At 40.5% G+C, this 26,966-nt stretch overlaps 1 protein-coding gene across 2 annotated transcripts in view; it reads right to left on the bottom strand.

Moving 5' to 3' along the window:
- Nucleotides 1–26,966, bottom strand: part of rims2a (regulating synaptic membrane exocytosis 2a) — a 146,160-nt gene that overhangs the window by 113,692 nt on the left and 5,502 nt on the right. For both annotated transcript variants that reach the window (XM_053327475.1, XM_053327476.1), the window contains exons 2-5: nt 8,151–8,183; nt 7,174–7,266; nt 2,415–2,625; nt 1,728–1,739 (exon numbers count right to left, since the gene is read on the bottom strand). In XM_053327475.1, the coding sequence (XP_053183450.1) occupies nt 1,728–1,739; nt 2,415–2,625; nt 7,174–7,266; nt 8,151–8,183 (349 nt within the window). The remainder of the gene's footprint in view (nt 1–1,727; nt 1,740–2,414; nt 2,626–7,173; nt 7,267–8,150; nt 8,184–26,966) is intronic.

Raw genomic sequence — 26,966 nt, 5'->3', positions numbered from 1 at the left:
ATCAGCGTCCACAATTTGACCTTGAGCGCCAGGAGGCCAGGCCGCCACCAGGTAAATAGCGGGCATTGCCTCAGTGGCACATCAGTGTGGGCCAATGCCTCCACTACCCATCGCCAGCCTGCTGCCACTGTTATTACTCAACACCATCTGTACAACACAGTAACCGATCTCCTAGCTATTATCTAGCAGGGAACAATAGCACCCTGTATAACTGGGGTCTTGGCGTTAGGGGGGAAGCAGCAGGACAGAGGACTCTCCCCGTGTTTTTGCTGTTGTGTTGTCAGTTGAACCTGCTGTTATGTACTTTCCTCCTGTGGGGCCTCAAGACTCTTTAGTTACTGTTTGAGACTAAATGGGTAAACATAAGCAGGCTACAGCTTAGATGGTTACAGGTAATCAATGTAATAATACACAGGCAACTACAGTGATATATATAATCATCAGAAGGTTTCAATACTGCAGTCAGTCATTATAGCTTTCCTTTTCTGATGTATGCCAATCTATACTACAATCACATATAGGACTTCATGTAGGCATTGGATTGGAAAAGTTTTGGTTGGTTGTGTGATTACATATTGATAAAAAATATTTCAACCAACAGGACTCCCCTCATCTGATTGCTGAGGATATTATTATTACAAAGTGATATTGATCTTCAGTGAGAACATTTCTGAATTGAGCTCTATGAGTAGCAATCAATCAATCATTTGTGCGGTCTTTGATCTGAAGTTGGTTTTGTGGTCCTCCAACTGTTTGTCTTGTCAGCTTTCTCTTTAGTTGTTCGTATCTTCTTTATGTTATCAAGCCACATGATGCGTTGTCTTCCTACTCCTTGTTTCCCTTCAATCATCCCTTTCAAAACCTTTGTCATCAGCCTCCCACTGGACCCTGTCAGAATGTGCCCTGCAAACTCAAAACTTTCTCTCTGCAGTCTTCTTCATAAAGTATCTGTCTTCTCCTACTACATCCAGAAGCTTATCATTTGACAAGAATCTTCTCCAGCTGATAGTAGCACCATATGTCAAATGCATTTATCCTTCTTTTTGCTTCCTCTGTCAAAGTCAACGTCTCTGAACGATATACGCACAGAAAGGAGACAGGTTTCAATTAACTCTTTCTCTACTGTGATATTGATGTTGCTTCTTTATTCTCCAAGAAAGCTATATTTGCTTGTCCATTTCTGCACTTAAATTACTCCTGAAAGCTTCCATCTTCATAGATCACGCTTGCCAAGTATCAGTATTTGTACACTTACTCTAATTCTGAATCCTCCAGTTTAATTTTGATTTTCTCAATTTCACCTTTTCCCATGATCATTGATTGGGTTGTTTTGCTGTTCATGAGTGTATTACCACCTAAATATTGGAATTAAAGGGTGTTTTGAAGGTCTCTTTCATCCTTAGTATGTTGCAGTGTTATATTCAGTGAGTCTCTGTAAGTCTGAAAGTGATCCTGGCTGTGTTTTGACCTTCAACACACTTTGTTTTAAGAAGTAGCATATCAATACAACCAATTTCTTTATGGTGGTGAAAATAGTGAATCTTGAATGAAATAATGCCTCTTCACTGTCTATTTCAGCATCACGTGGTGGACTCACAGACAGGACTGATCAATATTTCTCTGTCATTGTTGGCTGCTGTATGTGTGTATATACATGTCAGAGCATTTCATGAGCAATGCTTGAACTCAGACACAGTCCCAACAAACGCAGAAAAGTATTTGCTAACCACTTTGTCCTCCTGTTGCAATTCCATGAGAGCAGGAATGCATCAGAGAGAAAGAAAAAGAGGGAGACAGAGATAAAGAGAGGGAGGGTGGGGGGGGGAAATAGGGAGAGAGAGATTGTGAGTGACATTAGTAGGTCCTGGTAGAACTGTCACATACTCCAACAGCAAAGGATTGGACGGCATCGCATAAAAACACTCAAGCTCATGATTCAAAATTTAAGCGTTGTAATACTAAAAGCTCTAGCTTAGTCTGTTTGGAGGATTTTACAGAGGTTAGTTAGGCAGTGGAGTCCCACATACAAAAAGAAGCCATCAGGCTCCAGTGAGAGGAAAGAAAAGGAGGAACAGTTCCCTCCAGTGGTGAGACAGAACAACTGTAAGTTACAGCAAGCATGGATAGTAAATCTGCAGCTAGGAATCAACACATCAGATGTTAAGAGTGAACAGAATTAGAACGAAAGCATGCAGACAGTCTCGACTGGAAGAGACGTTTATAATCTGAAAAACATTAGTTGCCATTAGAGACAGTGTTGGCTCCAGTCCCAGATTATGATTTCATTGCAATGTTTCATAACCTTGGATTTCAAATAGTAGTGTAGGGAGAAATTTGCCTGAGGGTGGGACATCTGTATGTGTGTATGTGCGTCCCTATAAATGCAAATTTCCTAGCATGCAAGGCAGCTTTACCTTATTTGACCGCAGAGACACTCGTCCTCCGCACCGAGCACAGAATTTCGTTTGGCAATATGAACAGAGGTGGCCACAGCCATCGGCAAACTTGGTTTTGTGGCATATCCCGCAGGTTGGAGCTTCGCTCTTCTGGTCCTGAACCGGCTTTGATTCGTCCCCCATCTTCTTAACCTGGTCCTTGTACGATTCAAACTGCTGGTGCAACTTCCTGTAAGCCAATAGGAGGACAGAGGTTAGGAAAATGGAGAGCAGGTTGAGTGACCAATAAAACAGAAGATTTGTGTTTGATTTATCAGAATAACATGAACCAAAGGATATACTATGTTACCTTTAACTTGTTTGTTTTAGTATATCACCACACAGACTCATATGTTCATTTGTTGTTGTTTTTGTGTAAATATGTGTATACTCAGTCTTGAAATAGATACATAGGAGGTCTAGCTGGCAAACACACACACATATATGTATGGTTGAGTTGGATGACAAATGCGCACCAGAATTGTCCTTCTCATTGCCAACAGTCTCACTGATTTATGTTTTCAGTCTTGTGAAAAATCACACTTGCACGTTAAGCTCCTACTCTCGACTGACTAACTGATATAACCTCAGACGTTTGTAATGTGTGAGATTTTGAAAGGAAAAGCAGACGCCGTGAACTCAGAAGCTTCAAAGCTGAGCTCCTCCTTTGATACCGCACCTCTCCCCAAAAACAGGGGTGGAGGGAGGAGTGGGGGGTATCAAATTTGCTTTGCAAGGTTAAGAACATCACTTAATTCCACTTTCTCAGGTTTCCCTGTGTTTAATGAATCATTTGCACCTGTGTTTCTATATCTGGACAGTCGTAAGGCAAGACAGATAACACCCTCGAGCCTTACTGTTGGAAAAAGCAATATATGATATCAACAATGCACGCAGTTATTATTATTTCTCTGGGAATCACTGGTGGTCACACACAGCAGACCGCACTATCCCGTAAGCATTTGTTGGTGCAGCATCCATTGTGTTACTGTTTCTGTCCTATAGATGGCCTCCTACTGATACATAACACCTGATCTCATACAGTAGATCCTTAACTCCTAACAAGTCCTGAGAGGCTACTGAAAAATCCTCCTGCATGGACTCTTCACATGCATTTTGTATGACACATGTCAATTGAGCGTCTCCTTGGAAACTAAACACTGGGCTGACTTCATAATATGGCGATTAGAATTGGTTTCGCCCCACATATCCCCTGCAACATTCATTAGCACTTGTGAATTATTGAGCAGCGCTATCCTTTTACCACATACAGCTCCGTGTTTGAGATAAACGCGCTTCCTTTACCCACAACCAGACCTTTAGAGCCCAAATATAACGTCCACACACCACCTGAAAACTAGGTGTGTGTGTGTGTGTGTGTATGTAGTAGTAGTTGTGTGTCTCCGTGCCATCTAAACATTAGACAGAGTGCCGGTGGCGTGCCCCTTGTCGTACCCACTGAGGGATTAAAAGGCTAATTGTGTCACAGCCTTTGTGTGTTTACCAAGCAGAGATTAGTATGTAGCCTTGTTTAACAGATCCCACCAAATCTCATTTGCTGACAGAGGGTCTGATAACAGAGTGATGAAGACTGTGATACAAGAGGTAAAGCCACTGTCACTGAGGATCAAGGAGGAAAAAAAAGACTACAAACAATCATGTTTTATTCCCACTTAATCTCCTCTTACGCTCAAATGTTTACAGGGATGTGCTTTAGATTCTTGGCCACTATACAGGCTAAAGGCCCCTGCTGTATTGACAGACAAAGTGACAGAGAAGAGCTGTTAAAGATAACCAATGATTACCCTCTGTATCTAGTCACTTCTTCCCTGAGCTCTCCTAACACTCACTCAACTCTGGGACGAGAAGGATGTAGAGTTTATTTTAAAAAAAACACTGAAAAATAGCAATATCATAGGTTAAAGTTTTACAAGTTTAACTGCAGTATGTGTCATATATTATGTTTTAAACTGTGTGCCAAGACAGATATGAGAGAGAAAAAGTAACAGTCTAATTAGAGAGCAAAATTACATAAAGCGTGTGACTTAACAAGGAAAATACGTGAAGAGGAAGACAAAGAAATGGATTAAGAGTTAAGTGGTGGCAAGCAGCTGGTGTGCAGAGCCCATTCCAGAGGGTTTGCTTATTCGGTCAAATACGGTCAAATGTAGGTGACACTGCTGACAAGTAATCATACGCTGCTCATTGTGCCGCCCCATGCTAGCGTATCGGAGCTCTCTTACCTCTGGGCTGCACCAGAGAAGCTACACACTGCAAGTAACACGAGCCTCTCTCTTGGACATATGACAGACTCGACATATCAACAGCAAGGCTCAACTACAAGCTTCTGGATTCTACTTCTGCCTCTGAATTTTACTCACCTATCACTCTCTCAATATATCACGTTGGCATTGAAAGTGTAGATATAAGAACATATTAACTAAATGATAAGGCTGTATTAATAGCATTCGTAAAATGGGAAAGTAGCAAACAGGAATAGTTGTAACACCATGAACAACTTGGAGTTATTAAAAGCATGTTTTTCTGTTCTAGTAAGTCATATTGCAAATTTCCCTGACAAAATAATAAATGTACTAGAAATCATTATCAACTTTAACTGTAACTTAATGCTAACAATGCTATGTAGGTTTTTAACTTGAAGCTAAGTTACATCAATGGTTTTTATTTGCCACTTGGCTGTGGATATGTTAAGGAGAATGGGGTGTGCGCCACAACAAGCCCTGGTATGTTATCACTTTACAAAGCTGTTCATGGCTAATGTGTTAGCAAACACTTGTTCAATGGACACAGAAAAACATTAATATTCATTTAGAATCATGTTTCTGTCCACCTGACCAATGTTAAGTCAAATATGAATTCCCAATTCCACTCTGGCTTCCACAAACTTGACAGAAAAATATCTACATTAGCATGCTAGCTGCTCTGTTGCCTGTCAGGCTGCTATTTGGTGTTAAATAAGTAGCATACAGCGGTACAGTGGGTTATCAGAGGTTTGTTGTTTTGTTTGTTTTTTTTTGCTAAAAACAGCTTCCAGCTGCTACTGGGAAAGGAAATTGTGGAGTTCATTAACACTAAGCCATGTAAAAGTGCCTTTGCAGGCTGTAAAACCAACTAAATATAGCTAAAACAGGCTAAATGCTAAGTGCAGAGTTGGGTGATAATTTTCAGTAGAATTTGTCAGTAGGAGCAAACCTCTTTATGTCACACATATTCAAATACTAATATTGATTAGTTTGGACTAACATATACTTATTTCATATGTTAAAACTTACTTCAAGCTGCCAAATTCCTTTCACTCCAGCATGTGTCCTCTAAGTGCCTACTGTGGCCTCTAACAACCCTTTATCTCCCCTTTTCTTTAATTGTCATTACAGGAAAAGCACAGGTGGAACTAATAAAATTAACGATGGCTCAGTTCCATTTAGTAACATACTAGAGGGCTATCATGCACAACACCAGCGCCCTAGAGCAAGCTAAACTAAATTGGATGCAGACATTAGGACTTTTTCATGATTGGCATTATGACAATTCATAGCTGACAACCCTCAGGTGTAATTAATAACATTGATGATGGGCTGTATGTATTCCACTTAGGTGGGCCTTGATTTTTTGGTTATGTTAGCTTATGTATGGCTTACTGTGAAACTTTATGGAACAGGGCCATCATCAGTTTTATTAGTTATTACTTGACCAAAGTAACACAGTGCTGCTGCTCCTCTCGCCAACCTGTGAATAAAGCTGGGCAATATACCAATATTATACTATATATATATATATATTGTGATATGAGAATAGATATAATCTTAGATTCTGGATATTATAATATAAGGCACAAGTGTATTTTTTCCTGTTTTAAAGGCAGTAACGTAATGTACTTTTTTGAACTTACAGACCGTTCTAGCTGTTTTGGTATTTGCTTTTACCCACACATTATATCTACATTACTGATGATTATTTCTCAAAAATGTCATTGTGTAAATATTTTGAAAAAGCAGCAGCACTAGTCATCCTGACAATATTGTCACAATATCAATATTAAGGTCAAAATTATCATTATATTTTGATTTTGTAACTATCATCCAGTTCTACCTGTGAATTAATGCACTCACCTGTAAATCAGTCCCTGATAAGACAGAATTAAAAAATTGCATGTCAAGTGGGAATAAATATGTTGCTAAATGTTGTGTAACCTCACTGAACCACATGACTGCAATGTGAGTGTGTGTGGGTGTGGGGACTAAATAAAAGTGTGGGACTAAATAAATAAGTTTTTATTTAGTCCCACACTTTTATTTAGTCCCCACACGCTGTGGAGTTGGCACAGCTGTAAGATTTCGGGAGGACACAGGTTGTTGTGGCTCTATATTACTTCTTGTTCTTATTAAAATGAATCTGCACTATCACAGACTGAACAATGATAAGAGTATGTAAGAGTAAGTGTTGCTCAACATGTATAACAACATGTAATAAACTGTGTAAATGCATAAAACATATACCTCTGATCAGGACAGTGATATATTTATAAATGTAGATTCTATCATGTCACACCACTCCTACACCACCACCCTCTTACATGCTACAACAAACATGCTGGAAATGTATAATAATGTATAATGTCCACTAAGGTCAAACACACTGTGCGTCCAGCTGCTGGGGTCACCACTGAGTGTTTGTGCCTGCTGGGTAGAGATCAAAAGGGGTCTGATCTATTACTTACGCGTCTGGCTCTGGCTCCTTGTCATTTTGGGACTTTTGCTGGGGCTGAAGAACGTTATTTACCAGCTCAGTGATCCCACTAAAGGGAAACCACCTGTTCAAATAAGCAAAGTGTGACTGGAACATCGCAATGAGTCATCATGGGGCAAAAAAAAAGAAAACAATCTGTCCTGGAAAGGGATTTTAAGAAGCAGGTCAGATTTCTAAGTAATGAACAATAGCAGGGACATTCACTACAACCAGAGCAGAGAGAGGAGAAGGCCAGGACACGGGCAGAGCGGCGATTAGTGGAACATTGACAACCAGACACAGTGTCAGAAATACAGAGAGAAAGATAGAAGAAGAGGAAAGATAGAGAGAAAACAGACTTATAGTAGAGGGAAGGAAAGAAGAAGCAGTAAAGCTCTACAGCCAATGGAAATGAGAGCTGCATCAAACGCTCAGCTGAGGGTAAAAAGGAGAGTCATCTATTCCAGCTTAGTGGTGCAGTAGGGGTCAGGTTGTCAGACTGGTTTGCCCTATGGGGAGTTTTGATCAAAATGCAGCTACAGCACAGGTGCATTTAGGCCACACTTGTGGCTGAATTACGAGGCTGAACAAGCCAATCAGAGTGCAGATGACACACTGGATGAAGAATGAGCAGCCAGTTAGTGTTAGACCAGGGACACAGGGGGGAAGGGTTTTGGGGCCTGGCTATAACAAAGCTGGTAGAAAGGAAAAGCCGTTGTCATTGATGTCATGGAAGTCAGCTGTTTAAGTGTCCAGCACATCTGGAATGACATTACTCGTTTGGAGTTTAAAGATGTAAAATGTCACCGTGCGATCATCGTGCCACCACAGCGGCTTTCCATGACATTAGTGACATTTCTTTCATTTCTCTCCCAGACAAAGAGGAGAAAGCCACATGAAGCACACAGCACCGACTGACAGGAAGAAGTGTCAAAGCCTAGAGCACTCTGGGTAATGCAGTTTACTTACTGTGCCGACTGAGGCTTTGGTTCTTCTTTGATCCTAAAACATAAAAAAAAAAAAAAAAAAGTGTGCACAGCTCAGTGCATACAGAACACAAAGAGATGAGGAAAACAATCTAGAAGACACAAAATACTGAGACAACTGATGTTACTAAAGATGTGCATGACATAAATAAAACTAACTATGATCTGAATAATATCTTGGATATTATAGAAGATGAAAGATAAGGATGATGACAATGCAGTAATGACATAAATGAGAATATGGAGAGAAAAAAAAGAACAAAAGTGACTTTAAAGATGACAAAAAGTTTGGACTTAAAAGATAAAAATGACTGCTTCATGTGAGTAACACTCCTTCTAGTATGTACGAGCATGGACACACATTACTTTTAATGTCAACTTGGCTTTCCACAAATGAGCGAATCTAAAGGGTAGACAGCAGCTGCCGTCCCAAGTGCCAGTCCACCTCATGAATACAAGTTTTTTTCACCACTAGTAGTTTGTTTTTTTTCTTCTAAGAGAAATCCATAATTAATGGTGGCCTCCAACACCAGTTCCCAGAAACACGGCCAAGCATCTGCACGAGTTCAGAGTAAGTAGAGCAGCTGAGTGACATTTGAGCAGCGCCTTGAGTTGCACACTGAGCTGCATCTGAAGAGGAGGACAAAAGTAGGAGCTTGTTTGGTGTATAGTTCAACTAAGCTGAGTCAGCAACACGTGCTTAATGAAGTTCCATTATAACTTAAAGCAAAGCCATGAAAACATCAGCTCAACTAGCTAAAGCCCACATATATGTCACTTTAAAGGTCAGTTCACACAAAACACCAAAAATAAGAAGACATTTTCTTATATAGTCATGTAAATAGTTCTGGTTTTATTTGTCCAGGCTTAGAGATACCAGTCTCAGATTTCTGCTGATGCCTCAATACAACAGAGATGAATGGAGTTTTATTTGTGATGTAGTTGTCATGGTTTGAACAGCTACATACTCCTATGTGTGTAGATTAATATAAAACGAGGGAAAAGAGATATTTACCAGATATGCAGGGTCTAATAGAAAAGATGCCACTGGTTGCATTATGGGAAATGTAGGATCCAGCCTTTTTTTGAAAGCCTGACATAATTTAGGGACTTTGTCGAAGTGTCCTCCAACTTTGTCGAAGTCTATTACTAAATCACTGGGGTACACCTTTAAAAGCAATGAGTCCTTTCCAGAAGAAGTCCCTATAAAAACTGTTGATAGGATGTTCTGTGGATCCAGAGGAACAAGGACATTGCTTCTGTATCTTTTTAGACATAGTGTTCCCCCACATTCACTTCCATCTGCTAAAATAGGAAAGTTTCTCTGCACTCACAGAAAATCTGAGTTAAAGTGATGTACCTGCAAGCATCATTTGTGACTACTACAACTACTCTATAGCCAATCATGGTATGTATGAAATGTATACAAGTGTGATGTGGAAACTTGAGAATAGACTTTACATAGCATATACTGTTTGTATTTCCGTATTTTCTGGAGAGGGAGTAGATTTCTTTTGTGTGTATGTGGAAAACCATGTAAGAGTATTTTATATCCATCTAGAACATGTCTGGAGGGGATCTTTAAATCACCTCCAGTATACTGTGGTAGTAGAAGAAATAACAGAAGGATATCTCAAAACCTGGATGAATCAAACCAAAAGTAGTGTCTACACAGCCAGATACCAAGTCAGTTAAGTTTGGGGATTTTGTGACCTGACCAGCTTTTTAAGGAACAACATAAGGGGGCAACTGCTACTCCTAACAGTTAATTTCTCTGTTTTGGTTCAACATAAGACCTAGATCTTGTATTACCAGGTGTGTATACATAAAAATATACCACTACTGTTTTTTCCAATACACGGAAGTTACCAGCTAAAAAGCATATATAATATACAATATACAGTATACTTATGTCGTGACATTAAAAAAATATGTATGCAGACCTTTCATTAACTATTTTAATATACACTATTGTAACAGGGAAAGTCAGAACCAAAAAGCCAGAAAAATCACAAATTTCCTGCAGCACCATCAATCACTTTGTTTCCTGTAGCATAATGTCTCAATAATGTTCAATAATCACTAGTACGGCTGAGAAAGCAAAACCAGAGTGGCTGTTATCCTAGTGATACAAATGTCAAATATAGTACAGCATCACTAACCTTGAATAGTCTTTGTTTTTAACGTCATCCTCATGTGGAACTATCTTTAGAAGTTTAAAATAGGTGCACCAAGAATAACCAAGCCCTCAAACACGCACGCACACACAGCAACCACCACATGACTACTGTCTCTGCATGTGTACACTATCTAAGTTCAGCAACTCTCTCCATCTTTAGGTACAGACGTCACTTTAAGCAAGCTGCAGCTCAAAAATCACACATTAGAACTTCACACACACCTCATCATCACTTTGATGTTGAGGTACACATTCAGCTTTTTATAGTCGTGTGAAACGGAACGCGTTAATTGGATTTTTTGACCAAGACACAGCAACATTTATGAATCTCATTCTGTATGTGTAATCTCATATGTTTGATTTCTATATTTGACCACCACTCAATAATGAATAAGTCTGTAAAATGTCAAAAAAAAAATGGTGGAAAAATAACCATCACCATTTCCTGGAGCCTAAGGTGACATCTTCATATTGCAGATCCTGTCCAACTCACAATCCAAAACTAAATGATATTGTATTTATGATATAAAACTGTCAAAAGCAGGAAATCCTCACACGTTAGAAACTGGAACCAGCAAACACTTTGCAAATAACTTTGAAAAACGTGTTTTGTTTTTCTTCCAGAACTTTATTGCTCCTAGATATTAGCATTCGGACTGTGTGGAAAAACAACCCGCCAAAAACGGTGGTTTACTACTTCTATTAAATGGCAACTGAACATCTCAAACATCTCTGTCTAACCATGAAGAATTCATCTACAAAACTCTATTAAAAAGTCCAAAAAAGTCTCATTAAATAAAAATTCCAAACTCAGACCTATCCCACAACGCACATCAAGAAGTTGCCCCCTCGAGTCACAAACAAACACTCGAGGCTGAGCAGCGAAGCCTCCCCTACAGTCTACTTCAACTAGAGGTCGAACACATCATAGCAAGAAATCTGTCTGTCTGATCTGTGTCAGAGCGGTGAGAGAACACACGAGAGAGAAGATATAGTCCTGTGTACCCATCAGTCTCGCTGGTCTGTTTTCCGATGAGCCAGTCCATATTTATCCTCTCGCTGTGTTCTCCCGATGACCTGCAGCGCCGTTCTTTATTGATCCCATCAGCCCCGTCTCTGTGGTCGCATTACAAGCCTCATATTTATCTGATCGAGCCTGCTGCCTGCTGCCTGCCTGGACAGAGTGTGTGCGTGAGTATCCGTCTATGCATTTGCGTGTGTGTCTCCCATATCCATGTGTGTACTGTACTCATATGTTTGTGTGTGTGTGTGTGTGTCTGCTCAGTGTATTACTTGACACGGGGCAGTAAAATGAATGAGTGTAAAATGTCACATGTGACGTATTCAGTATCCTGGCTGCAGAGGAGGGCTACCGAACAGATGCAGTCTCTGTTTTCCATCTCTTTAACCTGCCCTCTGCTTCCCATGACCCCCACCTGCCCCCAATACACACACACACACACATATACACACAAGATAAAAACAGACACTGGTAAATAATCAGGAATAGGATTGTGTAACGAGCATCAACATGTCTTGACGTATGATTCTCTCTTGTTGATGTCAGAGAGGCAGTTTAAAGTCTTGACACTTTTTTGGGTCTTTGTGGTTGTTGTTCTGGGTTTAAGTTTCCACCTACTTTGTCTCACTGGTGTGTGTTGAGAAGCAGTCAGGTCTCACAATGACTGATGCTACACTGCTCTCTAGTGGACAGATGTGCAGCATAAACTTCTAAGAACTAGATTCCTGGATCTTTAAGGAGTGTTTAACAAGTTATTTTACACCCTTTTGACCCAATTTCAATGCTAATGCTTATTATCTTTTGAAATATTAAAGGAACAGGAACAGATAGAGGGAAATAAAACTGAACTGAATAAAACTGATCCCATTCTAGTCATCTACCATGCATTTAAGCAGCAGGCAGGATGCTCAGCAGCACTACAGGCCGGGGTAGACAGGGTAAGGGAACGGGGTGTGGTTATATTTACACATTACAACTGAAAAAAGTGTTCACTAATCAATCTGTCAAATATTTTCTGAATAAATTAATCATTTCTGAGTCACTCTTCAAGCAAGAATACCAAACATTTGATGGTACAGCGTTAAAAAAATGAGTTTTGTACAAAATTCTGAACTTGTTATAGGTGTGGCCTTACAAATGATTGATTGATATATCCACAAAATGATCAGCAGGTATTGGAACCTAATAGAACAACACGGATTCAGTCCCACCATGAATGGCAACACCAATGTTTTAATACCGTGATGCCAAAATAGGTGGTCTACTTGCAACTGTGAACGAGTCAGCAGACCTCTCGCTGTGGATTTCATTTAAGTCAGATGGGAATGACGTCCCTCACAGAGCTGGGTAGATGCAGCTCCTTCTGTGCAGGCAGCAGGACAATTACACAGTGGGCTGTCATGAGGACCTGAACATTTTAGTAAGATCCCAGAGATTTAATTAATCCAAGCCCTCTGAAGATATCTCTGCTATTAAGAATAAGAGAGGAGAGGAAACTCTTCTAGAGACATTTATAACATGATTCCCTCTAAACTGTGCGATCTCTCTGCCTCTGTCTTTCACCTATAAACTGCTACTCGTGAGGCACAGTTGTGTTAAGAGAGAAATACATTGATGTGACAGCTGTACAGCGAGCCCTGAATCATCACATTCCCCCCACACCCAGAACAAGGTTGGCAACATGTCACATGCACCACAGCAGGTCCAGCAACAGCTAATGTGTATCTAACTACTTGTGATGGGCAGCAGAGACTGAAGCCTGTCTATTTTAGAGTCAGTCAGCGGGAAAGGACACAATACCTCATTAACACTGCAGTCAAAATATTTAGACACACATTGTCACATGAACTGATGAATTATGGAAGCTTTGGTGAAAAATACATATTATTTTGCAAAATCCTCAGTTATAACTGTCTGATTGTAAGAGGCAGGATCTTCAAACTGGCATTTATAGTTTAAGTGTGGTCCAAAAAGCTATGATAAGCTGTACCTGCCCAGCACCACATTGCAGATAATGACTAGCTAAGTGAACCCTTGGGAGTCGGTGGGGGACCAGAACAAAGCTACAGACAGACTGAAAATTGCACAGAAAAATTGAGTATTCCTGCTTCAACTGCATTGCTCATTTAAGAAACCCAACAGTGCAGCTTACTGGTGTGTTTTTATGCATATATTAACAATGGACCTCTATGGTGGAGAGGCCTTTGCTAAATAAATTAGATTTGTTAGTGGCTCATTGACAAATACAGGTTGGCAAGGTGAGCAATTCAAATATATCCTTAAAAATAATAGCATCAGGTTTGTTAAAATATACATTTAGTATTTTTGTTGGTTTTATGTCATTTCAAATGACATAAAACCATTTTTTTTACCAAAAGTAAGACTTCTGAAATTGTCAAATGGTGTAACCACAAAAGAATGATAAATATTTAATATCTGATCCACCTACAGTGTATTTAAGGGTACTTTTACAAATAATTACTTCATTTTAAAATCAAATGAAAATATTTTTTGGGAGTATTTCTATATTTAAATTGTAATGCATTTTGTCAATATTGTGCAGGACATATCCTTAAAAAGGTATTCATGTTTTTTTAAATACGTTTTGACAAATTATGTTAAATGTGCTGCAAAACAGGGTTGCGTTGCAAAAGTGGATTATATTTATTCGACATTTAAGTTCACATTTATTTTCCTGTATATAATCAGATTATTATGAAAAAATACTGCTTACAAACCATTGACACTGGGTTACATCATGTCATTGACCATAGTACCATTAGTCCATTACTTTAGGTTTTCGTATTTCCAATATTTGTTGATATTTAAGGACCAGCGTCTAATATTTTGGGGGATCAATTGGCAGAAATGTAATATAATATTCATAAGTATGTTTTAATTAGTTTATAATCACCTAAAAATAAGGATTATTGTTCTGTTATCTGCTCCACAGAGCCCACCATATTTCTACAGTAGCCCACAATGGACAAACCAAACACTGGCTCTAGAGAGGGACTTGTGTGTTTTTCAAGAATTGCCACATCCTACAAGTTTGGAAGGGGGAGGTCGAGGGGCAGGGTTATCTTTTAAATGCAGTCTGAAACCTCTCCGCTAGATGTCACTAAATCCTATGCACTGCACCTTTAAGGAAACAATTACATCACCAGCATTGTCCTTTTAAACTTTTACCAATAAAACATATATACCAGTGCAGGAAGAAAATATGCAGCATGAAGCATTTACATCAGTTTGCAATCTTCAAACGATCTCTTTAGTTTAGACTCTAACAGCAGACCCACACAGTATTCTCTGTCACATTGTGCTGAGCTTCCACACATGCCACCCAAAGCATAATTACTTTCCAATTACCTCCCCTGCCCGGCCACTCAGTCTTGCTGGTCTCTCTCTCTCTTTCTCTCTCTCCCTCTCCCTCTAATCCTGTCTTTGAGCAAACAACGGCTCAGCGCTCTACTCTTTCTATTTCCTTCTCAAAAGTCAGCCAGATGTTGGGGGAACAGTTAAGAACAGTGGGATATGGTCAGATGGAGCGGTACTCTCCTCAGGGGAAGTGTGACTTTTCACTGATTACCAACTGCAGGGAAAAAAAGGCCCAATATGGCTCCCAACAAGACAGCTAAACATCCCTCAAAACATGTCTGTGTGTTCCCTTGTTCATAGTGTGTGTATATAGAGAGAAAGATAGATAGATATCAGAATCTTCTTACAGAGCACAGTCCAGGCTGACCGACAGCACAGCTCAGCCGAGATGCTCCGATGAAATGTTACAAATGCATCTCGAAAATGATTTTTTTAGCTTGACAGTTTAAAACAGATAGCGAGATGCAGTCTCGTCTTGGCATCTACGGCGGAGTAGCAAATCTGTGATAGAAGATCTCATGGCTAAGCAGTGACCCTGCAGGCCCTCTGAGTCCACTACTGACTGAGTGATAATTGGATCATAAGGGAGTAATCTGGCTCAGTGGGTAAATACCAACTACATACATCATTAACACCATCCCGGCCAGTCAGTACTGCCAGGAGATGAGGTTAATGTCTGTCTGAAATCACTCGGAGGCAAGTGACCTACAGGGAAAACTCTCGTCGGAGGCTGAGGCTGAGGCACTGCTGTATACTGTTATTGTCTTGGACATAAGGGTGTGATATTAATTTAATATAAGAACTTACATGGATGCAGTATTATACAATGTGTACAGTAGGAAAGGAAAGCCAATGCAGTATACAATGTGAAAGGGTGTAGGCTTGTTTTCTGTATTAAAAAAGTGAATGCATTTAAATACATTTATAATAATTCAGCAAATAACACATTATGATTAGATTTTATAATAATGTTATAATTAAGAAAAATAAAAAGCAGTGTAAATTGTAGCCTCATTATTGCACTAACACTACTTCAAACTACACTTATGTTTCCTTGATATGGACCTAAGCCTTTCTGATGAATAATTGTGTGTGTTTATATCAAATACAAAGAGCACTGCTTGATTGATGTTCAATTCTACCTTTTTTCCCCCACAAAATATTAAGTGTACATAAAAACAAAGATTCTCAAGCTTTGGGAGATAGTAGGGGAAACTTTACAATATACATTAAAAACAAATGAGAATCAGAACTGAATATAGAAATCCAAAATGAAACATAGCTTAAGATGTGTGAGATACAATGCTCCACTACTAAATCAAGGGTATGGAGAGAGTTTGGTTGGAAGAACCTAACTAGGTTCTTTATAACACCCCTGATTAAAAGCCATCAACTAAAAACTCAGCAACCTTGTTGGAGACGCTGTGGAGAGGTAGAGGCCAACCATAGTCATATCTTCTGGACTTGTATAAAAATAGTGTTGTTTTGGAGTAGCGCATATGCAACTGTTAAAGAGATCATGGGATATGTCATTCCACATAACTGTTCTGTAATGTGTTTAGGGGACATAGAAGAAGCTACACAAAAGAAAGACAGATATATAATACAAATGTACTTATAGCTAGCAAAAAAGCCATAACAAGAAGCAACAACAAATCCTCCTGTGAAAGAACAATAGTTACAGTTTGTTGAGGATATTTTTCTAATGGAAAAGTTAACATACCAGTTAGCATTAACATTAGGAAAAATGGATTATTTACACAAAGCACCATACTAACAAATAATTCATCTTTGAGATATGAGAATACTGTAATTAAGAGAATATCCATTGTCTGTCCATGATGTCTCGATTTTGATGTTGTTCGTTCATTCTTGTTCTCTGTGATGTTTTTTGGGGTATGTTTGTTATACCCATGTTGTATGTATGATATATCCTGTATGGAAAACTAAATAAAAATTAAAGGGAAAAAAAACGCAGATTCAATTATGTTTCCTTTAATCTGTTTTCCAGCCCTGAGTAAACAACTTTAGCAATCAGATAGGTTCACCTGCATGTTGTCTTAGAGCCAAAACCAAGGGCAAAAATCAAAGTCTATCTGCTAATCCCCAAACTGTTGTGAAACACTGTCAAAACTGACGACTGAAGAGAACATATTAACATTGTATTATTATTATTATTCTCCAATGTCAGGAGAGATTTCTGTTAAAGTAAAGTAGCAAATCAATCTGAAAAAGGTTATATAGGATTCTGAAAAGTGAGCATATCTACATCCACAGTGGGAAATTACACCCCTGACAATCTCTAGTGTAAAAATGCTGAAATCTAAAGAAATGTCCTAAACGCAGAATGAGGAGATGTTGATACCACTGAAAGCAGAAACAGAAATTAAAAAAAACATCCTTTACTGTAAAATCTAGAAGAAAGTCCAAATACATGACATTCTCCTCCAAAAAATGGGTGTGTTACTGCACTCCATCCAGCCACATAATGAAAACCAACATGACGATGTCAGCATTATCCCTGCAGGATCCCCCATTGTACCACCTCTACTGTACATCACCTGCAAATCTCCAACAAAAGGGAAGAGAGTGCACTAAAAATAGCACCTCATTTCAAAGACAGACGATTAGGTCTTGAGCCACCTGTTCATTCTACCTCTCCAATAAATGCCAGGAGAAGTGCTACTTAACACTTTCTCTCCACCTCGGAGAGGATTAGGGGCGGGAGGTGGTGGTGGTAGGGGGGATAGAGAGCTGATAACTTCCTCTGGCATGGGGCACTGGCACGGTGCGATAGGCAGGGCAGGAGGGACGGTGAGAGGGCAAGCGCCTCGGTGTGGAGGGGTTGGCCAGCCACCACAGCTGGGCCTTAGAAAGCAGCAGATAGGATTGAATCCACGGGGCGCGCTCATCAGAATAGGCAATCTAACAGCGCGCAAGCCAGACCTCCTGACCAAGGACTAATATTCAGATTGTCAAACAAGAGTTGGCAACAGCAGATTTTCTGAGCAACGGGGAAGTGGCTAATCTGCTGCCAAATATAACTAAAAATCCATCTGTTTCCTTAGATTACCTGCCAGGATTCAATTGAGCTGTTCCATATCTCCCCTCCTGAGAGATTTCCAAGTGGCAAAGAGTCAGCTAATCACCCGGCAGCCCACGCATTCACAAGTGTATTTCCATGCGAGACTCAAAGGCGACAATATTCACGATATTCATTATAATACAACTAGTTTGTGAAGCGGTTCATACGCCATGTTTGTGTTCTAGCATATGTATGTGCTTGTTTGCTTTTGGTAATGGCGGCTGTAGGGAGCGTGTCTTCCTTTGTGCGCGAACACTCGGTTGCCTCTTCTTGTCAGCCTACTTTTATTCATCCTGACACAGATACATTTGATTCTGGCTGGGATCAGCACTTTCTTGGCAGCTGACATTGTCCCATGCTAACGTCACACACACACACACACCTCCTCCCGTAACGCAGCTGAACAGCTCCACTGGGAATACTCCAGAAACCAAGCCTCAGCCCTCAACCTCACCCCACCTAGGTCACCACCCTCTGTGTTAGCCCCCCCCTCCCCAATCTCCAGCTACCGGTAGAGGAGCAGGAGATGGGAGGAGGCTGCTGACTGCATCTCCCTGTCCTCCTCTAACCCTCTGCTAAACACGGACAAGCATCAAACCGCTCCTCGAGCACCAATTCTGTCCAGTCTCGCTATCGCCGTATTATTTCTGGTCTCATAGTCAGCAAAAGCCTAGTTTCAGCCTTTCCTGCTGGTTACCCTGGTGAGGGACTGTGCTGTAAATGGAAGACCTCTGGTTAAACCTTGCAAAAAAACAAGATTGGATATGAGCGTCAGATACATAGAAAAACCTCTCAGAGATACTGTTGTGTTTCTGACTGGGAGCAGTAGGTGGGCTGTACTGAAACTGCAGTCAGCTGTCTGTGTCTCACTCAGGGCTATAATAATAGCCCGGCCATGGCTAACAATAGAGAGGTAATGGATACCCTGCCTATTGTTGGCACAGCCTGCTCTACTCCTTCCTGTCCCAATTCATCGCCACAGCACGTCACTATTAGCTCGCTTAACTAAACTGCATACATTGTACACACAGAGGCAATCTGATCTGGCCTCGGTGCTCTCAGGCCACACCCATCACTTTGCTGAAATATGCCATATGATGTTACACATGGCTGAGGGAGCCGAAGATATCCGTTACCTCGTGACGTTATCATATTCTGCATAGTCTACATAAGACTGGAGGGATCGACGCGCTCAAGCCGTATAAAACAGATGTGGCCACAATACTGTGCGACTGAAATTAACTTGAACTTGACTCAACATCTGTCCCGATGGCAGAAAGATCTGTTTGGCTGTCTGTAAAATCCCAAATCAAAAGGATTCCCTTGCATTAGCCGCCTCTCTGCACAGATTTAATGCCAACCAGCCAGCCAACCATCCAAGCAGCCGCCCACTCCAGGATAAGGCGACCAGCTTCTGCTTCTGCCGTCTATGGCAAAACACAGCCGATGCCCCCCTTCCTTCCTCGCCGCCACCCACTTCATGCCTGACTATAAACGCCTGTGTTTCCTGCCTCTTCTTCTACTTTAAATGATTGTAGTTATGTTTCATAAAGAGGTGGATTTCTGTGGTTCTGTACGGCAACCACACTCCACCACCAACCAACCCCCACCTCGTTCCACTACTACACAACCAGGCCATCTCAGCATCACCATGGCGATGGCGGCAGTATCTCAGTGGGACGAGTGATATTAAGGGATTAGCGGGAGATCCTCCATCAGACTTCGGTCGAGGGGCACAATCCCGGGATCACAGCGTCAGCTCTCTCTGTCTCTCTCTCTCTCTCTCTCTCTCTGTCTGTCTGTCTCTCTCCTGATCAGTGTCAGATGATGGGGATGAAAAAGGAAAAAAAAACAACCCTCTTCACTGTTATTTTCATTGTAGATCGCACACGCAAGACTACACAAGCCAAGCAACCGTGAACACGCTAAAAACGCACACACGCACTCATAAAGACAGACTGAATCTCTGGAATAATGCATTCAAAAGCTCCAACAAAGCCACCTTTAGCCCCAGGCGCTGCGAGCAGTGGTCCACACACTCTATACGATGTACAGTATGCCTCTAGTGTAGGTTACATGCTCGTGCCTGAGTGTGGTGTTCAAACAGTGGGCTTATATAAGGGGCCGTGGCTGCATTAGTGACGTCATGATAATGGCTGCTCTTTATCCTCCCTTATTTATGTCAGTCGGCTGCTTCTGTAATCTACCTAAAGCAGCATCTACATTTACTGTACATGTAATGCTACTGAACAAAAACTGCTCTGGTCCCTGCTGGACGTCTGAGAACAACAAGCAATACAAAGTGACAGGAGGAGTAGGGCAAATCATGTGTAGAGCAAACAGATACAAAATAGATCATTAAAAAATAGCAGAGGACAGTGATAAAAGTGTATGTGATTAAAACATTTTTTTAAAAAGATGTGAACTGGCATTGCATAATCAAATGTAAAGTTTTCCAACAGAATCGCTGCATCAATCATTACATAATAAATTCTACTGTCTGGCTGTGAGGCCTCTACAGAGCTAATGTGTGCGTGTCTGTGTGTGAGATTCATTCCGAATGTGGCGAGTCTGTGTGTGTGTCTGTGTGTGTGTGTGTGTGTGTGTGTGTGTGTGTGTGTGTGTGTGTGGTGGACAAACACATGGCGGTGGCGTTTGTTTATAGAAAGCACTGGACGGTTGGAGTTTTTTTGGACACACAAAGGCGTATTAGAAGGACCGGGGTTAGGCGGCGTGCACGTGTTTGAGTCACCAGCTTGCACCTGCTCCGACCAGCTGAGTCTTGAATGAGCAGAACACGGACAGACACACAAACACACACACACACACACACAGGGGGAAGAGGAGATTAGAGCGCCCTGTGTAAACTACCGCTAGTAAATACAGCAGCTCCCACATACACACACACACACACACACACACACACACACACACACACACACACACACACGCACACAGCATCTGGGGAGGGAGGGAGCAAGGGAAGGGGGGTTATTAACAAGTTATTTTATTGCTTGCTTTGATTTTATTCTCTTCTTTTTTTCTTTTTTTTGTTTGGGAAGCAATTCTTATTCCCATGGATCTCATGACCTTAATTAAGATTATTAGAAAGTAACACGACTCAACTGTATATGCAATAAATGAATTACTTTTCTATTGAGTTTCCCTCTCAACCACCAGGTCAAAATCTGGGACGAAATCCTAACAAGGGTTTGTGCTGTATTGTGTCTGCAACATGAAAACTATCTTATATATGGGTCTTCAGTTGATTAAAAGTAGGACTTATTAAGGTATGAAACATATGAGCTTGTATTCCAGGGTGAGTCTAACTTTACTCAAGTAGTGTCCTGCATTATAAAAATGTTTCAATAACTTCTTCTAAACACCCACTAAAGCCTGTGTGTTATGGCTGTTTGGTTAACAGTGTTAGGTGAGGCCTGGCCAAGCACACAAATAAGGCAAGTCAGACTGGACTAGCAGGAATAGTTCTCCTCTGTCCAAATTTAAAACCAACACATTTCTGTTTGTGTACAGATGAAACACACAAGGTTTAACATGTTAGCGAGTGATCTTTAGAGGGGCTTAATAAGACTGGAAGCAGGAGGAAACAGCTAGCCTGGACCTGTCCTAAGTTAAAACTTCACCTATCAGCACCTATATCTTGTTTGTTTAATCTGTAGTCAAACAGAGATGTAAAGGTCCGTGCTGTGGACTGAGACTAGCTCTCTCTCTCCTCCTACTTCCTGTCTTATTTATATTTGTATGTATTTTAATTTGCCTCCTTCTCTTATCTGTTTCTTCTCTCTCTCCTTTTTTTTGCAATGCAATGTGGATCGGAAAAGACACATTTGAGTGTAACAGCATCAAGAGTAGGATGGCTAGAAAGGCTCCAGTCATTTCAGTATGTACTCAATTTAGAGCACTGTTTATGAATGGTGCTGCACCGCCTCTCGTCTATCAATCAAATCAATGCGCATTTCTATCACCACTCAGCATGGAGTTGTCCTGAATGTGGACTTGGTTTGAGGTTATGGTTATATTTTTACCAATGCTTGTGCTGTAAAACCAAAACATTTATTTAAAACTTCTATTGAATAACTTTTCAGAAAAGTTTAACAGAAATCAATGTTATCTGTCTTTAAGTTGTGTTTTTAGGACTTTTCAGCTTTATCGTCCAGTTTAAAACAATTCATTAGAAAAGTGATAACATTACTTCAATGAATAATTCAAATATTAACATTACTACTATTATTACACTTTAACTAGTTATCTGTGACCCATCACATTTCTACAGGAACCCTCTCCCAGCACTGCTTACTCTTCATTTAGCTTGTACAAAGCTGCTGCTGAAACTGAACAACAAGCTAATAAGTGAGCATGCAAACAACGCTAGCTGCTTCACAAGAGGTGTGTTAATCAAAATCAGATAACTGGGACACATGCTGCTGAGTTTAGCTTATTACTGAAAACACTGGCCTGTGCACGTGTTAAACAATAAATACAACAGTACAAACTGTGATGACACACGGCAAACAGTTATAATCAGCAATAATTACACTTATCAAATGAAGTCAGTTTATAGTAAGGGATTTAAATTAAAGAGTTATTAAAGAGTTTATTTATTAATGGAGCTATTTATTTAAGACATTACACTCTCATCAGCTCTGTTGATGAACTGACATTCATTTACTCTCTACACTTATGGAGGTCTTTTGTCTTATAGGTGGTCAGAATCTGTCCTTTAAGCCTCTTTGTGTTGCTGCCTGGCTTTCCTGGACGCCTAAATGACCGTAGGCCTCGCTGCCTCTTTAGATGCCTGGCTGCTTGCCGGCCACTGCAGAAAGCTGAATGTCTCTACTATTTATAGTCCAAGTAACAGCATGAGGGTTCTCACTCTTTGAGAGCAATCAGCTTGAGATGACCCAGTGCCACGTTCCACCTTTAGTAACCGGCCATTCAGGAATTAGACAGCCATCCTCTCTCTTTCACTTTCTCTATTCAAGGTATCTCTGTTTATCTCTATCAACAAATACAGACGGCCTCGCAAAATTAGACGGCAGTGGTGACACGTTTTCAGGTTTGTGCTCCAATTTGAGATTAAGCCAGGCGTTTTCGCTGATTCGCACATCTTCCGCAGAGAGGGAGCTAACCGGTGAAATCACCTTGTGTGGTCTGGTCGGAACAAAAACCTGGACAATCTGGGTCCTCCGGGGCACGTGGTTAGAGACCTCTGCTGTACAGAGAGGAGAGGTGTCTTTTCTCTGACCTTTCAGGGTTCAACAATCATAAAACAAACCCTGAGGGAATGTCACAGAGGATACAAAAGCCACCACACCTCTCTGGCAGTAACTCTCCACACTGACACAGTTCTACCTGTTCTACAACACATACAGTATTTTCTATTTCCTCTTCTCAATTAGTGTCTGTAGTGTGTCATTACTGTGTTGTGCTGAATTTGTCTCTGCTGTATTTTCACACCACCCCGGGGGTTTCTGAGAGATACATTTAACATCAACGCTGCCAGCTACTCTATAGCAGGCACATATGTTCCTCAGAAGCACTAGGCTTCCCTCAGAGGGTCAGATGCTGTATATCTTCCTCTACATTGACTCTACCCAGGGTGGATGGGCAATAAAAGTGATAAAGTGCCCCCTTCTTGACCCCGCTTTCGCTTTCACCTCACAATTCTTCTCCCTCCTAAGCTGGAACTATTTTTCGCAATTCCTTCTTTCCTTTGTTTTTACCCCTCTATAAAGTACTACTCGGCTCTGTCCGTTATCTCTATTGCACTGTGTTGCTTTCATTCAGGCTACTCTTGCACAGCATGCTGTGAGGCTTATGTAACAACAGGCCAGATGTTCTAGTAGTGGAGCTGTACTTGGGTTCTGTTCAGACTGTCCAGGATCACTAGTTGCTAATGTTGCATTCACAGATTTGTTTCAGCCATGCTAGTGGCGTACTAAAGATGGCGGCGTGATTCAGTCGTTCCTGCAAAACTAATTACAGCCTCATCAGCCTCAGCTGTGTTTAGCATTAACTAGCAAATGTTCCCATGCTAACATGTTGTGCACACATTCTACCTATGCTAAATATCAGCATATTAGCACTGTCATCATGAGCGTATTGACATACTGATGTTTCCATTTAGTTCAAAACACAGCATTATGCCAACAAAGCACAGTTGTACAATCTTGTGGAGGTATTGCATCAAAGTCTCCCATTTTATACATTTATACATGCAAGATGAAGCACAACAACACCAAAATAAGCTACTGCTGTTCCATATGTGCCTTTTCTATACTGTATTTACCAGATATCTCAATAAAATGCTCTGATACAATTACTTGAGGCTCTGTTGACTAATTATTTAACATACAGTGAAAAGGGATCATCATGTACTGCAGTGTACACTGTATTATGCATTACAATAAATACACAACATCCCTTATGTACCAGTTACTGCAACCTACTTCTCATTCTAAAACATTTTTCTACTGTCATGTTTTGCCAAGGGCATTTCAAATTGCACAGCCAGGGGCAGGAAAATCCCTTCAAAATTTGCTTGAGGGATAAGAGCCCAAAAGATAATAAAACCTATGCTGACGAATGCAGATGTTATTTAGAACAAAGCCTGAGAGACAATAGAGGCTGATGCTGTGCTGTGCCACGCAGGAGAATAGCAGGCTATGGGAGATGGCAGGCTGATTGCTCTGTCAATGGGGACTGAGGCTGTCATATCAGCAACGGGACCCGATAGCATCTCAGACGTCAATGTCTCTCCTCTCATTTTCTCTCTGATGTTCTGCTCTCCTTTCCTGTCCTCTCCTCTCCTCTCACCCCTTGTCCCTTCTCATTTCCTCTCCTCTCTCCTATCCTAACCTGGCCTACACTCTCTTCTTGCCCTACCCTCTTATATACTTTCCTATCCCATTCTAACTTATCCTCTTTTTGTCCTCTCCTTTCCTCTCTCCCCCTGAGCCTAAACCTTGTAAGGTCCTCAACAGAACATAAAACATAATCAGTAGACATTGACACAAAGGACAAAGCCTGATATAGCTTATTCCTCTGTCACAGATACATTGTTATCCAAAAACTCACATAAATGAGCCACTTAGTTGCAGTGACATCTTCCTTCATTTTGATGAACACAGGGACTAGAATTTATTATGAGCCAATGCTACATGCACCAAAATGTGTATTAATAGTACCCAATCCATGTTTGAGAAGGGTTGCTTGAAACTAGTGTCCTGCTGCCTTTTAGTTGCAGAATAACAATACTTTTTATGATCAGTGGACAAAATGACTAGGACATGTAACGAAAGAGGAGTTTCAAGCAGTGACTAACACACGAAGAAATGACCTCAGCCAGCAGTTCCTTTCAGCGCTACATAGCATTTTAGCATCTTTCAGCTCTTTTTTTCAGCAAAAAAATATCTTTGATAAAGTGACACTACACATTACAGTACCAAATGGCTTAAAGTTAGTGGCTAACTGGTGAACATAAGGGGAGCATTTACCAGCTAAAGACAAATATATTTTTCTCAGAAGTAGGTGAAGACCACAGTAGTTGAGGAAAGGGAATTATACACTTGGTCAGGTGGAGAGAAACCTGACTCCAAATGAATGCTAACATTGCTCCATGTCTGCTTGATGTGCTATGCTAGCTAACACATTAGCCATTAAGCAACTTTATATGTCTATAATATGTCAAATATGTATGCAATGTTTAACTTGGGTCCAAGAAAAATGGATTAATCCTACTAAGAGCTAAGATATATGTAAACAGACAACTGCTAGCTAACATATTAGCCACTCAGCAACTTCATAAGGCTATGTCAAACATGTATGCAATGTTCAGCTGGGAACCAAGAAAAAAACTGATTAATCATGGTTTTAAAGACAAACTATATATTTCTGAACTGTCTTCAAAAAGGGGTTAAGAGATGTGTAAATAGACAACTGCTAGCTAACACATAGCCACCTAGCAACTTCATGAGGTTAAAATATGTCAAACATGTATGCAATGTTCAACTTGGGACCAAGACAAACTGATTAATCATGCTTTAAAAGACAAACTACATATTGCCGGGCTGTACAAAAGGTATAGAACACAAGGTTTATCTTTTAAGTCAACTTGTATCTGAATATATTTTTTGATCAAATTAACTTATTGTGATGTAGCCAAAGGAAACATGTAGCATAGTTAGCATTAACAGCCTTGTAGCCATCTTGTGATATATGTAGGATAATATAGAATGAAAGACAAAGAAAAAGAGCACAGACAATGGGGGGTAGAGACAGTAACAGATATAAAAGACTAATGGCTGAAACTTAAAAGGTGGGTAAAAAAAAGGGGGGCAGGGACATGAGAGCACTAAAGCACCTCAACACTAGAGTAATGCAACTTTACACCCACAACAGTACAGCTTATGAGCAACTTGTCAATATATTATATATCACTGTAATGATGGCAATTGTGTTCCAACCAGATTTCCTATCCAGCTGAGCCAAACTACTTGACAATGTGCCAACCTTCCATAACCAAAACACATTGTTACTTTAATTAGCATGATGATGTATTCATTTGGCGTGCGTTCTGCTTTATAGAGTCAAGACAGCATCCCTTCTTTCACTTTCTCTCCCTGTCTCTCTCACTCTCCTCTCCTCTCCCTTGGGGAAAGTGATGGGGGGATGGGAGTCTGTGGAACGCTCATGACAGAATCTGCTCTTTGCATGGGAAGGCGAGTAAGCATGGGTGAATGAGCTGAGGGGAGAAGAGAAAGGCAGTGTGTGTGTGTGTGTGTGTGTGTGTGTGTGTATGTACTGTATATTGTCCAGTGGGAAGCTTCTGAGCATTGCCTCGCCTCATTTCACAACCATAGGTCTCTCTCCCTCTCTCAGTTGTTTTTTCAAATTCAAATATGCTTTATTGGCACAAACATAATAAAGAAAGTTTTCAGTGTAGGCATAATAATTCATACTGTAAGAATACCAGAGAGTATGTTGTCGTTGTCACACATAAGTCTTTTTTTCTTTCTTTCATAAATCAATGCTATTAGTCACCCTCGTCTGTCTGCTTGTTCTACAAATTTAACCAATGAAATGTATTAAAGAGAGCTTGTGACTAAATCTCATA

Source organism: Scomber japonicus, chromosome 10 (assembly GCF_027409825.1).
Source record: "Scomber japonicus isolate fScoJap1 chromosome 10, fScoJap1.pri, whole genome shotgun sequence".
Taxonomy (NCBI): Eukaryota; Metazoa; Chordata; class Actinopteri; order Scombriformes; family Scombridae; genus Scomber; species Scomber japonicus.
Note: the sequence above shows the minus strand (reverse complement) of the source record. Positions and strands in the feature narration are given on the sequence as shown.